We start from the raw sequence: 17905 nt of genomic DNA on the forward strand, positions 1-17905 counted from the left end.
ACATTTCTCTTTATTAATACAGCTTAGCAAATAGAAAGAACTCGTCGGACACAGTTGTTTCTGGTTGAAGATGTGTTTTATTGACCCAGGCCTGGTTTCCACCATGGAAGGAGACTGATTTAAGACAGATCACTCTAATTAAATTATTAAAACATTTGGTAATTATACTTCTTCAGAAATCATCTGCCTGCCTACTCTGTCCATCTTATTAGGATCCACCAATCATGTTAATATAGATTACTTACCTTGGCCAATTACATCCTACTCTCTGACAACATGAGAATTCATTGATCCGTATAATCTAGAGGCTCTCACTCACTTGTCTCTTAGCACCTTTTATTATGTAAGTAGTAGAGTTCAAAGGTAACTTTCTCACTGACTCTCTGTAGAGTTCAAGAGTTGCCATTCCCACTGTCTGCTAAGCATCCCTTATCAGCACTAAATGAATTGTCCTATTCGTTTAGTGTCTGGGAACTATACTGATTAAAAACTATGCTCTTGCTATATTGTTCTTAAAGAATGTGGCTCATCTCACTTAGCTTTCATCCCATTATGCCTTGGGGCAGTCTGTATTTGGCCAAGATGTACAGAATTCTTTCAGAAATACATATTTAAAATCTCTACAGTGGTTATATGTGTTACTATGCATCTGTACCTTTGTAATTCCAGGTACGTCATACCTCTTCTGTACTATATTCATTTCTAAATTAGTCTATCCTGATTTTTGTCTTTTAGGATCAGACTATCATTATTTCCTCTAACCGGTCACTATAGCAGTGTAATAATTCCCACCATTGTCAGAGGGCACTAAAGCCGGTGTTGTTGCTAAAAGTTGTTCAGTAGTGGTGAGTGCAACCTCGCACTCGCCCACCCATTCTATCTTTTGTAACTCCTCACTATATGCCCTACTCTCTTTTACTAGATTTTAATTCAGGCTGATAATTTCTGCTATGTTGAAAATCTCCATATAACTCCTCGAATGTCTTGAAGCTGCTGCAAATCTTGCAGTTACCTGAAAAACAAAAACACAAAGATCCATCCTGCTTGGGATAGAATGGGTTAATTCTCTGCTAGTTTCAGAAGGGGTGAAGGAAAGTTCTCAAATGGACGTCATTACATCAGCACTTTTTAAACAATCTATCAAACATTCAGAACCAGCGATTAATTCCTTTCTCAGAATCTAATTCTGGAACTATCTTTTCATTGCCAATTGTATGAGGAATATATCTTTGAACCTGACAAGAAGTTTCAATCCAAGATCAATCCAAAACAAGATTTTTCATAATCATTTCAAATATCCGAAATTTTAATTAACCCTACTAAGATTATCACATTTTCAAACTTATTCCACATCACTCCAGCCTATGCTTAAAATTTGCACATTTAATTGTTTCCATAAATCTGAATTATAAATTAACACAGGCACTAATTTCAGAGTAGTTTAAAGTCAAATCAATTGTTTGCTGAAATAGTTAACTTTCCTACAGACCCCAAGCGGAACTTAGGATGCAATATAGAGATAGCCACAGCTCATAAATTTTAAAAAGGTTACTTTACACTTCCAGTTTCTTAAAGTGATAAAGCACAAAATCACTGTCAAATTAAAAAATAAAAACAAAATTCATAATCTCCGATGTATATAAATTCTTAATTATCAAATTAGGAACCGAAGTTAGTGAAATCTCTGCCAGCTAAAAACATAAGAGATAAAATAAATATGCTGTCACAATTTCTTCAGACTAAGACAAAGGAAAGAGCACGTGGTTTCCTCCAAGCTTTAAATCCTTTCTTATCACAATTTGAACCTAGGATTATTCAAAGTTCAAATTGGCCATTTGAAACTCCAATTTATATACTTTGAATTTAAAATTCCAATTTACTTTCCAACAAAGTAACTTCCCACACATGAATATTATATATGTATGTATATCCTATATCTCGAGAACAACTGTGGCCATCAATTATATTCAAGATTAAGGAATTTCAAAAGCTTATCATAGAATCATAGAGTGCAGGAGGAGGCCATTCGGCCCATCAACTCTGCACCGACCACAATCCCAATGATCTTATTTCAATTTGCACTTTAATCCAATCCACTCTGGTTGGAGTCATACCTGGTACATAGGAAGATGGTTGTGGTTGTGCAGGGTCAGTCATCTCAGCTCAAGGACATCTCTGCAGGAGTCCCTCAGAGTAGCATCCTAGGCCCAACAATCTTCAGCTGCTTCATCAATGACCTTCCCTCCGTCATAAGGTCAGAAGTGGGGATGTTCGCCGATGATTGCACAATGTTCAGCACCATTCGCGACTCCTCAGATACTGAAGCAGTCCATGTTCAAATGCAACAAGATCTGGACAATATCTAGGCTTGGGCTGACAAGTGGCAAGTAACATTCGCGCTACACAAATGTCATCACCAATAAGAGACACTCTAACCACCACCCCTTGACATTCAATGGTGTAACCATCATTGAATCACCCACTGTCAACATCCTTGGGGTTAACATTGATCTGAAACTCAACTGGACTCACCACATAAACATAGTGGCACACAGAGCAGGTCAGAGGCTAGGAATACTGCGGCAAGTAACTCACCTCCTGACTCCCCAAAGCCTATCCACCATCTACAAGGCACAAGTCAGGAGTGTGATGGAATACTTCTCACTTGTCTGGATAGGTACAGCTCCAACAATACTCAAGAAGGTTGACACCATTCAGGACAATGCCACCATTGAGTGGCACCACATGTACAAATATTCAATCCCTCCACCACCGACGCTCACACCATTAGGGTTTGTGTCCTGTTTGTGTATGATTGCTCATGAGGCACATTGACTGTGTGAAAGCCTTGTCACAAAAAGCACACCTGAATTGTTTGTCTCCAGAGGAGATCCTCTGGTGCTTGAGATCAGAGGAGTGTGTGAAAGTTTTGTCACAAATATCATGCCTAAAGTTTCATCCCTGTGTAAATCATCTGGTGTCCCAGGAAGCTCGAAGATGTCACAAAAGCTTCAATGGAAACATCACACTTGGTATTACTCCCCTTTGTGGCTCCTCTGATGGAATAAGAGGGTTGACAACCTTGTAAAAGATTTGTCGCACACCTCACACGTGAATGGTTTCTCTCCTGTGTGAATGCATTGATGTCTGCGGAGAGTCCCTGACTGTGAGAATGATTTGTCACAGACCTCACATCTGAACGGTTTCTCCTGTGTGTGAATACGCTGGTGAATGCAGAGATCTGATGATGACAAGAATGATTTGTCACACACATCACACTTGAATGGTTTCTCTCCTGTGTGAATGGGCCAGTGTGCACGGAGATCTGATGCCAATGAGAATGATTTGTCACACACTTCACACTTGAATGGTTTCTCTCCTGTGTGAATACTTTGGTGTCTGTGGAGGTTCCCTAACAGCGAAAATGATTTGTCACATACATCACATGTGAATGGCTTCTCGCCTGTGTGAATGCGTTGGTGTACACGGAGAACTGATGACAATGAGAATGGTTTGCCACACAATGTACACTTGAATGGTTTCTCCCCTGTGTGAATCAGTTGGTGTCTGCGAAGAATTGAAGCCAGTGAGAATGATTTGTCACACACCTTGCACTTGAATGGTTTCTCCCCTGTGTGAATACGTTGGTGCCTGCGGAGAATCGATGAATCTGAGTATGATTTCATGCACAACTTGCATGTGAATGGTTTTTCCCCTGTGTGAGTATGCTGGTGTATGAGGAAATCCGTTGAAGACAAGAATGCCTTGTCACACACCTTACACTGAAAAGGTTTCTCACCTGTATGAATGCGCTGGTGTCTGTAGAGAGTTGACGACAGTGAGAATGATTTGCCACACACTTCGCATGTGAATGGTTTTTCCCCTGTGTGTATGGTTCGGTGATTTACCAAGCCCGCTAACTGTGCAAAGCCCTTGTTACACACCTCACATTTGAATGTCTTCTCCCCCGTGTGAATGCGTCGGTGATTTACAAGCGTTGATGATGCTCTGAAGGCTCGGTCACACACCTCACATTTGAATGGTTTGTCTTCCATGTCACTGACCTTGTGTTAAACGCTATACAGCAGGTGCATTTGGTGTGTTAACTGATTCTGTGGAGACCTCCTCACACTTGAAAAGCTTGTCACTTGTAAGAACGAATAAGACGTGATGAATGATTGAAACTCTCAGCACAGTTGGAGCCCACTCACACTTCTTTCCAGCCTCACCCTGACTGATCACTGACAACTGAACCTTCGGAAAGTTTGATTCTGATGGAAGGTTCCACATCACGGACCAGTTTCAGATCTGATATGTCCACTGACCTGATACATTTCCAAATGAATGTTTCACTGTCCAACCTTCTGTCTGTTGAGCAATGCTGTGAACATAGAACATAGAACATAGAACATAGAACATAGAACATTACAGCGCAGAACAGGCCCTTCGGCCCACGATGTTGCACCGACCAGTTAAAAAAAAAACTGTGACCCTCCAACCTAAACCAATTTCTTTTCGTCCATGAACCTATCTACGGATCTCTTAAACGCCCCCAAACTAGGCGCATTTACTACTGATGCTGGCAGGGCATTCCAATCCCTCACCACCCTCTGGGTAAAGAACCTACCCCTGACATCGGTTCTATAACTACCCCCCCTCAATTTAAAGCCATGCCCCCTCGTGCTGGATTTCTCCATCAGAGGAAAAAGGCTATCACTATCCACCCTATCTAAACCTCTAATCATCTTATATGTTTCAATAAGATCCCCTCTTAGCCGCCGCCTTTCCAGCGAAAACAATCCCAAATCCCTCAGCCTCTCCTCATAGGATCTCCCCTCCATACCAGGCAACATCCTGGTAAACCTCCTCTGCACCCTCTCCAAAGCCTCCACATCCTTCCTGTAATGTGGGGACCAGAACTGCACACAGTACTCCAAGTGCGGCCGCACCAGAGTTGTGTACAGTTGCAACATAACGCTACGACTCCTAAATTCAATCCCCCTACCAATAAACGCCAAGACACCATATGCCTTCTTAACAACCTTATCTACTTGATTCCCAACTTTCAGGGATCTATGCACACATACACCTAGATCCCTCTGCTCCTCCACACTATTCAAAGTCCTCCCGTTAGCCCTATACTCAACACATCTGTTATTCCTACCAAAGTGAATTACCTCACACTTCTCCGCATTAAACTCCATCCGCCACCTCTCGGCCCAACTTTGCAACCTGTCTAAGTCTTCCTGCAGACTACGACACCCTTCCTCACTGTCTACCACACCACCGACTTTGGTGTCATCAGCAAATTTGCTAATCCACCCAACTATACCCTCATCCAGATCATTAATAAATATTACAAACAGCAGTGGCCCCAAAACAGATCCCTGAGGTACACCACTTGTAACCGCACTCCATGATGAATATTTACTATCAACCACCACCCTCTGTTTCCTATCCGCTAGCCAATTCCTGATCCAATTTCCTAGATCACCCCCAATCCCATACATCTGCATTTTCTGCAGAAGCCTACCATGGTGAACCTTATCAAACGCCTTACTAAAATCCATATATACCACGTCCACTGCCTTGCCCCCATCCACCTCCTTGGTCACTTTCTCAAAAAACTCAATAAGGTTAGTAAGGCACGACCTACCTGCCACAAAACCATGCTGACTATCACCTATCAATTCATTACTCTCCAAATAACTATAAATCCTATCCCTTATAATTTTTTCCAACATCTTGCCGACAACAGAAGTGAGACTCACCGGTCTATAATTCCCGGGGAAGTCTCTGTTCCCCTTCTTAAACAATGGGACAACATTCGCTAACCTCCAATCTTCTGGTACTATACCAGAGGCCAACGACGACCTGAAGATCAGAGCCAGAGGCTCTGCAATCACTTCTCTTGCCTCCCAGAGAATCCTTGGATAAATCCCATCCGGACCAGGGGATTTATCTATTTTCAGACCCTCCAGAATATCCTGCACATCCTCCTTATCAACTGTAATACTGTCTATTCTACTCCCTATTCTACTCCCTTGCAACCCAGTGTCCTCCTCAGCTATATTCATGTCCCCTTGCGTGAACACCGAAGAGAAATATTGGTTCAATGCTTCACCAATCTCCTCCGGTTCCACACATAACTTCCCTCTGCCATCTATAACTGGCCCTAAACTTGCCCTAACCAACCTTCTGTTCTTGACATACCTATAGAACGCCTTAGGATTCTCTTTAACCCTATCCGCCAAAGTCTTCTCATGTCCCCTTTTAGCCCTTCTAAGCTCGCTCTTCAACTCCCTCTTAGCCAATCTAAAGCTTTCTAGTGCACTACCCGAGTGCTCACGTCTCATCCGAACATAAGCCTCCTTTTTCTTTTTAACCAACAAAGAAACTTTTTTGGTGCACCACGGTTCCCTAGCCCTACCAATTCCTCCTTGCCTGACAGGGACATACCTATCACAGACTCGCAGTAGCTGCTCCTTGAAAAAACTCCACATGTCGGACGTTCCCAGTCCCTGTAATCTCCTAGTCCAACCTATGTTTCCTAATTCTCTCCTAATAGCCTCATAATTACCCTTCCCCCAGCTAAAACCACTGGCCCGAGGTTCATGCCTATCCCTTTCCATCACTAAGGTGAACGTAACCGAATTGTGGTCACTATCACCAAAATGCACACCAACTTCCAAGTCTAGCACCTGGTCTGGCTCATTTCCCAGCACCAGATCCAATATAGCCTCACCTCTAGTTGGCCTGTCTACATACTGAGTCAAAAAACCTTCCTGCACGCTTTGAACAAAAACTGACCCCTCTAACGAGCTAGAGCTATAACAATTCCAGTCAATATTAGTCAAGTTAAAATCCCCCATAACAATTGCCCTATTACTTTCACTCCTAAGCAGGATTGACTCCGCAATCCTTTCCTCAACCTCTCTAGAACTTTTAGGAGGTCTAAAAGAACCTTCGGAAAGTTTGATTCTGATGGAAGGTTCCACATCACGGACCAGTTTCAGATCTGATATGTCCACTGACCTGATACATTTCCAAATGAATGTTTCACTGTCCAACCTTCTGTCTGTTGAGCAATGCTGTGAAGGGACTGGATATCTTCCCACAGTAGTATAGTTGTTCCTTGGGTGATGGTCAGGATCTATCTGCGGTATCTATCCTCTCTGTATTCCCTGGTGTAGTACGATGCAATCCTTCTGTAAAACAGGAAAAGGAAACATGATTTCCTTCTTTGCTTAAAGGACTGACTCCTCAATTACAGACAGTTCCACGGTGAGTATCAGTCTGCTATTCCCCTGTGTGGGGAACAGATGCAAGTCCTTTTTCCTCACTTGACTCTCACACATCCTCTGCTTCCAGCATGGACACTGGACAGTGACGAGGAGCAGACAACATGGCTACTTTATTTTCTCTGTCCAAACCCTCATCTTCCCAGGCACCATGGGGGCAATGGAAAAGACAGTCTGGTGAGTGTAAAAGAGGCTACCAATACACTATGAGCTCGGGTTGATTAGAATCCCTACAGTGCAGAAGGAGGCCATTCGACTCATCAAGTCTGCATCGATTCTTCGACAGCGCATTCCACCTGGCTCCTTACTGTAACCCAACATATTTAATCCGCTAATCCCCCTTACTTACACATCTTGGGACACCAAGGGGCAATTTAGCATGGACAATCTACCTAACCTGCACATCTTTGGAGTGTGCGAGGAAACCAAAGCACCTGGAGGAAACCCAATGCCGATATGGGGAGAACATGCAAACTTAACACAGACAGTAACCCAAGGCTGGAATTGAACCCGGGTTGGCGGCAGTGCTAATCATTGTGCAACCGTGCTGGTGAAGACCAGTTTTACCCTAAGAGTATGTATTTAATATAAATACACTCGAGGAATGTTAATTCTATGGAGATTTTGAAATTTCTCCCCTTGTTTTCCGAAGTTATTTGAAGAAAACACACTGGGCAGGAAGTGCTGGAAGCTAAGGAAAATATTGCTTCAGTGGAGCTGAGTGAAGCGTTCTGGTTTATCCTGGGAAATTAGATACACTGCAGTCACTCAGACTGCACATCCCAAATTCAGCTATCAGACACAGCACTGGGCAAAACTATCAAATCCAAGCCCAGGCTTCGAGGAAAGGCCGAGGCCTTCAGGTAAAATCTTCAAAGAAAACAGTAAAAGACATTTCAATAAATGTGTCTCTGCCTCTCCCAGATAATCATACCTCATATTCAGCAATGACCCATCAACAAAACCCAGCCTGTAAATCAGAAGGGAAATGCTTCCAATAAACACACTCAATACCCAACACACAGCTCCAATCAAACAGCTCAGCACAAAGCACCGAGTAAACAGGTCTCTCAGCTGGATCTTCTCACACAGCATAAGGGGCATTTCCACACCTGATTCCCCACAGGATAGTCAGACTGCCTGAACATTAGTGTGGATATTATGCACTGTAATTATTATAAATTCTGCTCCTTCACTCACCATCTCCTCGTTTAGTATTGATCATGTCAGGTAGAGGGAAAGGTGGTAAGGGGCTCGGTAAAGGCGGAGCCAAGCGGCACCGCAAGGTTCTCCGCGACAATATCCAAGGCATTACCAAGCCTGCTATCAGGCGTCTGGCTCGCCGCGGAGGCGTCAAGCGTATCTCCGGCTTAATCTACGAGGAGGTCCGCGGGGTGTTGAAGGTGTTTTTGGAGAATGTGATCAGGGACTCGGTGACCTACACGCCAAGCGCAAAACTGTGACCGCTATGGATGTGGTGTACGCCCTAAAGCGCCAGGGGCGGACCCTGTATGGCTTTGGTGGTTGAGGACAGTGTAAAGGGAACAGACTTCACCATCTCCTCACTTGGTTTTCAGTCCCGACAGGAAGTGAAGCAGCTGTGAAAGAGGAAGAGGAGGGAATGGGCAGAGTGGGTGGGCTCTCTGATTGACGTCTCTCACAGCCAATCCAAATATTTCTGGAGTAACATGAGTTTCCTGAAGTTTGGGAAACTGACCGGTGAAACGGAGGCGTCTTTGAGCAGCAGATCAGGTGGGGATTTAAACTTGTCATCGTCCCATCTGAATAAAACCTCACTTATTGCAGCTGCTGTCTCAGTTCCCCTGGTAAATGTTTGATTCTTACTGCACGTTCTTCATTCTCGGAGGCATTCAAACTGACAACATCAGTGCGGGATGTGTAGCCTCGGGTGTGTTTGACTGTCGATCAGAAGAGAAAGACCCACAGCATCCAAGGCAGTGATGATGTGGAGTGGTGACATCAGCGCATGGGCAACAGAGAGGGACACAGGATAGAGTAATTTACTCTGCCCCTACCTCGCTTCGCTTTCCCTGTTGTATACTCCCCGTCGTCTTTCAAATATAGAACAAAGAACAAAGAAAATTACGGCACAGGAACAGGCCCTTCGGCCCTCCAAGCCTGCACCGACCATGCTGTCCGACTTAACTAAAACCCCTACCCTTCCGGGGGCCATATCCCTCTATTCCCATCCTATTTATGTATTTGTCAAGACGTCCCTTAAAAGTCACTATCGTATCCGCTTCCACTACCTCCCCCGGCAACAAGTTCCAAGCACCCAACACCCTCTGTGTAAAAAATCTGCCTTGATCATCTCCTTTAAACCTTGCCCCTTGCAGCTTAAACCTGTATCCCCTAGTAATTGATTCTTCCACCCTGGGAAAAAGCTTCTGACTATCCACTCTGTCCATGCCCCTCATAATCTTGTAGACTGCTATCAGGTCGCCCCTCAACCTCTGTCATTCCAGTGAGAACAAACCAAGTTTCTCCAACCTCTCCTCATAGCTAATGCCCTCCATACCAGGCAACATCCTAGTAAATCTTTCCTGTACCCTCTCCAAAGCCTCCACATCCTTCTGGTAGTGTGTCGACCAGAACTGAACACTATATTCCAAGTGTGGCCGAACTAAGGTTCTATAAAGCTGCAACATGACTTGCCAATTTTTAAACTCTGTGCCGCGGCTGATGAAGGCAAGCATGCCGTATGCCTTCTTGACTACCTTCTCCACCTGCATTGCCACTTTCAGTGACCTGTGTACCTGTACACCCAGATCCCTTTGCCTATCAATACTCTTAAGGGTTCTGCCATTTACTGCATATTCCCTATCTGTATTAGACCTTCCAAACTGCATAACCTAACATTTGTCTGGATTAAACTCCATCTGCTATCTCTCCGCCCAAGTCTCCAACCGATCTATATCCTGCTGTATCCTCTGATGGTTCTCATCGCTATCCGCAAATCCACCAACCTTTGTGTCATCCGCAAACTTACTAATCAAACCAATTACATTTTCCTCCAAGTCATTTATATATATTACAAACAGCAAAGGTCCCAGCACTGATCCCTGAGGAATGCCACTTCTCACAGCTCTCCATTCAGAAACGCACCCTTCCACTGCTACCCTCTGTCTTCTTTGACCAAGCGAGTTTTGTATCCACTTGCCAACTTATCACTGATCCCATGCAACTTCACCTTCTGCACCAGTCTGCCACGAGGGACCTTGTCAAAGGCCTTTCTGAAGTCCATCTGCCCTACCCTCGTCAATCATCTTCATCACTTCCTCGAAAAACTCGATCAAATTAGTGAAACACGACCTCCCCTTCACAAAACCATGTTGCCTCTCACTAATACTTCCACTTATTTCCAAGTGGGAATAAATCCTGTCTCGAAGAATCCTCTCCAATAATTTCCCTACCACTGATGTAAGGCTCACCGGTCTGTAATTACCTGGATTATTCTTGCTACCCTTCTTAAACAAAGGAACAACATTGGCCATTCTCCAATCCTCTGGGACCTCCTCTGTAGCCAGTGAGAATACAAAGATTTCTCTCAAGGCCCCAGCAATTTCCTCCCTTGCCTCTCAGTATTCTGGGGTATGTCCCATCAGGCCCTGGGGCTTGTCTACCTTAATGTTTCTCAAGAACCCCAATACCTCCTTTTTGATCTCAACATGACTCAAACTATCTACACACCTTTTCCCAGATTCATTATCCACCAATTCTTTCTCTTTGGTGAATACTGACACAAAGTACTAATTTAATACCTTGTCCATTTTCTCTGTCTCCACGCATAGATTCCCTTCCTTGTCCTTGAATGGGCCAGGTGCTTCTACTGCCCTACTGGGGCAGGTCCATCATTTACGTTAGTAGCACTGAGGAAGCGTCTAATATGATGATACTGTGCCTTTAAGAAGTGTATTTGTGTCATGGTTCTTGTGAAGGAGATTTTCACATTCAACTCTGTTAAACAGTGTCACTTTGTCTGCTCCAGGCAATCCACTGCTGAGAATGCAGAAGAATAATTGTTCCTAGTTATTGGGGTGTTCATTTTGATCTAAGGTAATGCAATTTTTTTGCAGCAGTACTGAGGGGGGAAGAGATTACAGAGATAGGGAGGGGAGAGGCCAAGGAGGGATTTGAAAACAAGCTTAAAAACCTCACTAAAAATAACACTGAGCTTTCCTGAGAAGGGTGGGTTATTCTTCAAGTTTTATTCCTGACAGATTGTCAGAACTGTACTTCAACAATAGAACTTTCATGAGTGAATGAAAGTGGAATGGTTAATCAGCCATTTGAAGACAATCCCTTAGGATATTCATTCCAGCTGACACCAAGAACTTGTGTCTGGTGTCACAGCTTCAGGAACCCAGACACAAAGACAACACTGATAACTGCAGCTCCAACTAGTTACCACTTTCAATAAATCAAACTTTCAGGCTGCCAGTTTACAGGGAGAAAAGCATTCCGTGCACAGCCTTGGGAGTTAACCCCTTAGAAACTGAATGTAATAAAACAGAAGTATTATAGGTTTTGTCAGCTGTGGCTTAGTTAGTACTCTCGTCTCTGAGTCAGAAATTTGAGGGAGTGCTGCACTGTCAGAGGTACCATCTTTCAGATGAGTTAAACAAAGCTCTGTCTGCACTCTCAGAAGAATGTAAAAAATCTCATGACACAACATTGTAGAAGAGCAGGGGAGATATCCCTGATGTCCTGGTCAATATGGATCCTGCAATCAGTGTCACAGTGGTAGGTTCTCTGGAAATTATCACATTTCTGTTTGTGAGATCTTGCTGTGCACAAATTGGCTGTGGCATTCCAGTGAGTACACTTCAAAAAACACTTCATTGGCTATTAAATGTTTCCAGATGTGCTGCATTCATTAAGGTATCTATAGAAATTGAATTCTTCTTAAGGGAAATGTTCTGCTTCCTGTGAACTGGAAATTATAAACCCATTGATGGAGAAAGTATACCAGCCCACAGTGACATTGACCAATATATTGTGTATAGGGCTCTTACTGTAGGCTCCTGAGTGTTTCAGTGAATAGGAACACACCGTGCTGATAAATCAGGTGGTTTTGGTTAAGCTGAAACAGTGAATTTAATGTGTTTTATAAATCTGCACAAACAACAACAAAACAATATTCAGCTTACACCAAACTCTGAATCAACCAAAGTAACAAAGTATTTGAAAATGACTCAAGATCTTTCCCAGAACATGAAATGAATCTTAAAAGAATGTAAGGTGAACAGATCATACCATTATTACATCAAAGTATGATGGGCTGAGGGAACTCAGGTCTGTTGACACTCATCCCCACTCCCTTACAGGATAGTAGTCCTCCAAGGGAGGAGAGTGTAAACATTCCCCATGGTATTGGTCAAACGCTGTCACCTGAAGAGGATCTGTCTATAATTGACATCACCAACTAAAGCAGGGTCCGATTCTACCCCATACCCACTTCTGATAGCTGGTTAACTTTACTGACACACACACTCACATCTGGGGAGCTCTCTCAGAATACTATAGAAAGAGGTTTATTTAAAATCCCTGTGCTTTAGTCTGGCTCCCAACTCCGATGGTCACAAATGACACCGACTTTAGTGACACAGGATGGGGCTCGTTTACATCATTCAGATCCAGTGGTCACATGGACCAATCTGTTTCTATTCCTGGAAGATGTCCTTCCCCCAGGTGAGTTGGTCGCGCTTTCTAATTCCCAACTCTCTGCCCTTTGACCCTCCATTCACCACAATGTTTCTGTAGCTGTCAATCTGGTTTAACCATTCCCACATATCCACCTTCTACACCCTTGTTCCCAAAATTACATTTACTCTCTTTCTGGTCAATCTGCCTGCTTCTCTAATCCAAGGGGTGAAGGTTTGAGTGTATCTGCTGCACCGACTGGTTTAGCCATCCATTTCCAGATCTGACTAGACCACATCAAGCACTAGTGGTCCTGCTTTCTGCTGTCAAAACTGCTCATTTCTCCAGGAACATCAGAAAGAGAAAAGGTAACCCACAACTTCTCCCTGAAACCAAACACGTCCTTGTGTAAGTTACGTTGCAGCTGTACAGAGCTCTGTCTATCTGGAGAACTGTGTTTAGTTCTGGGCACCGCACCTCAGGAAGGATATACTGACCTTGGAGGGAGTGCAGCATAGATTCACCAGAATGTTCCTGGGGCAAAAAGAGTTAAATTATGAGGAAAGGTTGTACAGACTGAGCTTGCATTCCCTTGAATGTAGAAAATTAAAGGGTAAGTTAATTGAGTTATTTAAGATGATTAAACGAGTTGATCGAGTAGTTAGAGAGAAATTATTCCTCTAGTGGGAGAGTCCAGAACATGGAGACTGAACATTAAAAATGTTCGGGAACAATTCAAAGTGTAACAGAAACAGGTGACCGGACCCTAAGTCTGTATGGAGATAACTGTATTTGGTGAGAGTGAAGATGGTGAAACAATCCTGACACATCACACTGGAAGAGTTTGTCTCACTCCTGGGTTCATTATTCCACGTGGATGCAGAAGTGCGTGAAGGATTTCGTACAGAACTCACTTCAATAGTGTTTCTCTCCTGTGTGGGTGCATTGATGGATCCGGAGATACGCCAACTCTGTGAAAGCCTTGTGACACAGCTCACATCTATAATTTTTCACCAGTGTGGATCTACTAATCCTTCAGAAAGGCTTGTCATAAGCATCATTCCTGAAGAGTTACTCCACTGTTTGAGTTCTCTGATGGACCAGGAGGTACGGTGAGCTTGAGAAAGATTTGTTGCACACATCACATGGGAATGGGTTCTCCAGTGTGAATGAGTCGGTGTTTCACGAACGTCGATAACTGCGTGAAGGTTTAGTCACTCCCCTTGTATGAATCTTCTGGTGCCTCAGTAGATTGGCAGATTGGGTGAAAGCCATCTCACAAAATTTACATCTGAAGGGTTTCTCCCCAGTGTGAATCATCTGGTGTATCAGGAGGCTCAAAGATGTCACAAAAGTTTTATCACAAACATTACCTCAGGAATGACTTGTCACACAACTCGCACCTGAACAGTTTCTCATCCGTGTAAACGTTTTGCTGATTCAAGAGTGTCAGTGCCTGTATGCATTCTTGGTTGCTCACCTCACTCTGGAAAGGTTTCTCTTCCATGTTGTTGCACAGATGCTCTTCAGATGATGGCCAGGATCTATCTGTGGTGTCTATCATCTCTGTATTCTCTGGTGTAGTACATTGCAATCTTTCAGGCAAACAGGAAAAGGAAACATGATTTCTCCAATTCCCTCTCCTCCTTTGCTGAAGGGGCTCCTCAGTTAGCATTCCAGTGAGTGCCAGTCTGCTATTCTCCTGTGTGGGGAAGCAAATACAAGTCCTTTCATTTTTCTTATTTTACTGTCACACACTCTCTGTTTCAGGCAGGGACACTGGATAAGTGACTAGGAACAGAGAATATGGCTGTTTCCTTTGCTCCCCCGAACCCACTTTCCTAGGCACCATGAGGGAATGGAAAAGGCGGTTGGGCAGAGTGTAGGACTTCTTCCAGGGCTCTGTCTTTCTTCAGTTTCCTCAAGCTTACAAATGCCTTATTTTTCTTTTTGACGAAGCTCACAATTTCTCTTGTCATCTAAGGTTCCCGAATCTTGCCATCCTTATCCTTCATTTTCATGGGTTTCGTCCGGGTGCTCCGGTTTCCTCCCACAATCCAAAGATGTGCGGGTTAGGTTGATTGGCCATGCTAAAAAAAAAATTGTCCTTAGTGTCCTGAGATGCGTAAGTTAGAGGGATTAATATGTCGGGATATGGGGGTAGGGCCTGGATGGGATTGTGATCGGTGCAGACTCGATGGGCCGAATGGCCTCTTTCTGTACTGTAGGGTTTCTATGATTCTATGAGTTTCACAGAAACCTGCTAGTCCCGAACTCTAATCAACCAGCCTTTAAAAGATACCCACATGACAGATGTGGATTTACCCTCAAGCAGCCACCCCCAATCTACATTCCCCAGTATCTGCCTAATATTGTCATAGTTAGCCTTCCCCCAGTTTAGTACTTTCACCTGAGGTCTACTCTTATCCTTATCCATAAATAACTTAAAACTTACGAAATTATGGTCACTGTTCCTGAAATGCTCCCCCACTGAAACTTGATCACCTGAAACTTGTTCATTCCCCAATACCAGGTCTATTTTGGCGCCTTCCCTAGTCGGACTATTTACATATTGCTTCAAGAATCCCTCCAGCATGCACCAAACAAATCCACCCACCCCTCCTCAACCTTCTAGGACCCAGGCAATAAGAGAGTCCCAATCAATATAGGAGAAGTTAATATCACCCAGAACAACCCTGTTGTTTTTACATTTTTCCCATAATCTGTCCACATATCTGTTCCTCTATCTCCCACTGGCTGTTGGGGGGTCTGTACAACACCCCCATCAAAGTGATTGTGCCCTTCCTAGTCCTGAGCTCTGCCCATATGCTTCTCTGGACAAGTCCACCAAGGTGTCCTCCCTCAGTACAGCTGTAATATTCTCCCTAATAAGTAACGCAACTCCTCCATCTCTCTATCCTGCTTGAAACATCTAAATCTTGGAATGTTAAGCTGCAAGTCTTGTCCCTCCCTCAACCAAGTCTCTGTAATAGCCACAACATCATAGTTATTTGTACACATGCAAGCTCTGGGTTCATCTGCCTTACCTGTCATATTCCTCACATTAAATGAAACATACATGTTTAAATCCTCCCGAGTGAAACTAGCAAACCTCCCTGCCAGGATATTGCTGCCCCTCCAGTTTAGGTACAATTATCCTTCTTATACAGGTCCCACCTGCCCTGCAAGACATCTCAATGATCCACATAACTGAAGCCCTCCCTCCAACACCAGCTGTTTAGTCATGTACTTAACTGTACTATCTTCACTGGCACATGACAGAGGGAGTAATCCCAAGATTACAACCCTCAAAGTCTTGTTTTTCAATTTACTACCTAAATTCCTGAACACCCTTTGTTGTACCTTGTCACTCTTCCTGTCTTTATCATTAGTACTCATATGTACCATGACCTCAGGCTGCTCACCCACCCTATTGAGAATGTCCCATGCTTGCTCAAAGACATCCTTGACTCTGGCAGCAGGGACGCAACACACCATCCTGGAGTCTATTTTGCGGTCACAGAAATGCATATCCTATTGTGCCCCTGACTTTAGAGTCCCCTATTACTACTGCATTTTTACCCTCCCTGCTGATCAACAGAGCCAGCTATGGTGCCACCATTCTGGCTGCTGCTGTTGCCATCCCCTGATAGGCAATTCCCGCTCCCACCCCCATCCCCGCCCGCCAAAAGTATCCAAAGCAGTTTACTCATTAGCAAGGGGGATAACCACAGGGAACTCCTGCACTGTCTGCCTGTCCCTTCTAGCAATCACTAATCTACATGCAGGAACCTTGGGTGTGACCACATCTCTAAAACTCCTGTCTATGTTGCTTTCTGTCTCCTGCATGCTCCTCAGAGTGTCCAACAACCGCTCCAATCAATCCATTGATCTGACAGGAGCTGCAATTGGACACACTTCCTGCAGATGTAGTTGTCAAGGATGTTCAAACTGTCTCTGATTTCCCACATTCCACAGGAGAAGTATGCTACCCCATTGACTGCCACGTTTATCCTCTAGCAACTATTTAATTCAAAATAAATAGTTGCTAAAGGTGAGCGGCGCGGTGGCACAGTGGTTAGCACTGATGCCTCACAGCGCCAGGGATGCAGGTTCAATTCTAGCCTTGGGCGACTATCTTTGTGGAACTTGCACATTCTCCCCCTGTCTGCATACATTTGCTCTAGGTGCCCACAGTAAAAGATGTGCAGGTTAGATGGATTGGCCTTGCTAAATGCCCATAAGTGCCCCAAGATGTGTAGGTGAGGGGGATTAGCAGGGTAAATACATAATACAAATACATAAGGTCACGGGAATAGGGCCTTGATGGGATGTTCTGACAGAGAGTTGGTGAATGGCCTCCTTCTGCACTGTAGTCGTTCTAAGAAAAATAAATTTCTATTAAATTAATGTAAGCTAACTAGGTGGTCCTGAGCATTAGATTCTCACTAAAATGTACTAAATACACTATTCTGTAAATGACCATCTAGGTCATACTCTCAATCCCAGTACTGTACTGCTCTACCACTATAAGACCATAAGACATAGGAGCAGAATTAGGCCACTCAGCCCATCACGTCTGCTCCGCCATTCAATCATGGCTGATATTTTTCTCATCTCCATTCTCCTGCTTTTTCCCCATAACCCCTGACTCCCTTATTAATCAAGAACCTATCTTTCTCTGTCTTGTAGACACTCAATGACCTGGCCTCCACAGCCTTCTGCAGCAAAGAGTTCCACAGATTCACCACTCTCTGGCTGAAGAAATTCCTCCTCATCTCTGTATTAAAGGATCATCCCTTTTGCTTGAGGTTGTGCCCTCTGGTTCTGTTTTTCCTACTCGTGGAAACATCCTCTCCACAACCACTCTATCCAGGCATCGCAGTGTCCTGTAAGTTTCAATAAGATCCCCCCCTCATCCTTCTAAACTGCAACGAGTA

The 17905-nt window shown here is 44.0% G+C and overlaps 2 protein-coding genes across 2 annotated transcripts in view; both read right to left on the reverse strand.

The window, feature by feature from the left end:
• LOC144497090 (uncharacterized) overlaps positions 1-8878 on the reverse strand; it is a 76702-nt gene extending 67824 nt beyond the window's left edge. The window contains exon 1 of the mRNA XM_078217852.1: positions 8857-8878. The gene's annotated coding sequence lies outside the window, so the exon portion shown is untranslated. The remainder of the gene's footprint in view (positions 1-8856) is intronic.
• Positions 67-17905, reverse strand: part of LOC144497569 (uncharacterized) — a 34610-nt gene continuing 16771 nt past the window's right edge. Inside the window, exon 5 of the mRNA XM_078219001.1 lies at positions 67-4064. Within this exon, the coding sequence (XP_078075127.1) occupies positions 3036-4064 (1029 nt within the window). The 3' untranslated portion in view covers positions 67-3035. The remainder of the gene's footprint in view (positions 4065-17905) is intronic.

This window comes from Mustelus asterias, chromosome 8, assembly GCF_964213995.1.
Source record: "Mustelus asterias chromosome 8, sMusAst1.hap1.1, whole genome shotgun sequence".
Taxonomy (NCBI): domain Eukaryota; kingdom Metazoa; phylum Chordata; class Chondrichthyes; order Carcharhiniformes; family Triakidae; genus Mustelus; species Mustelus asterias.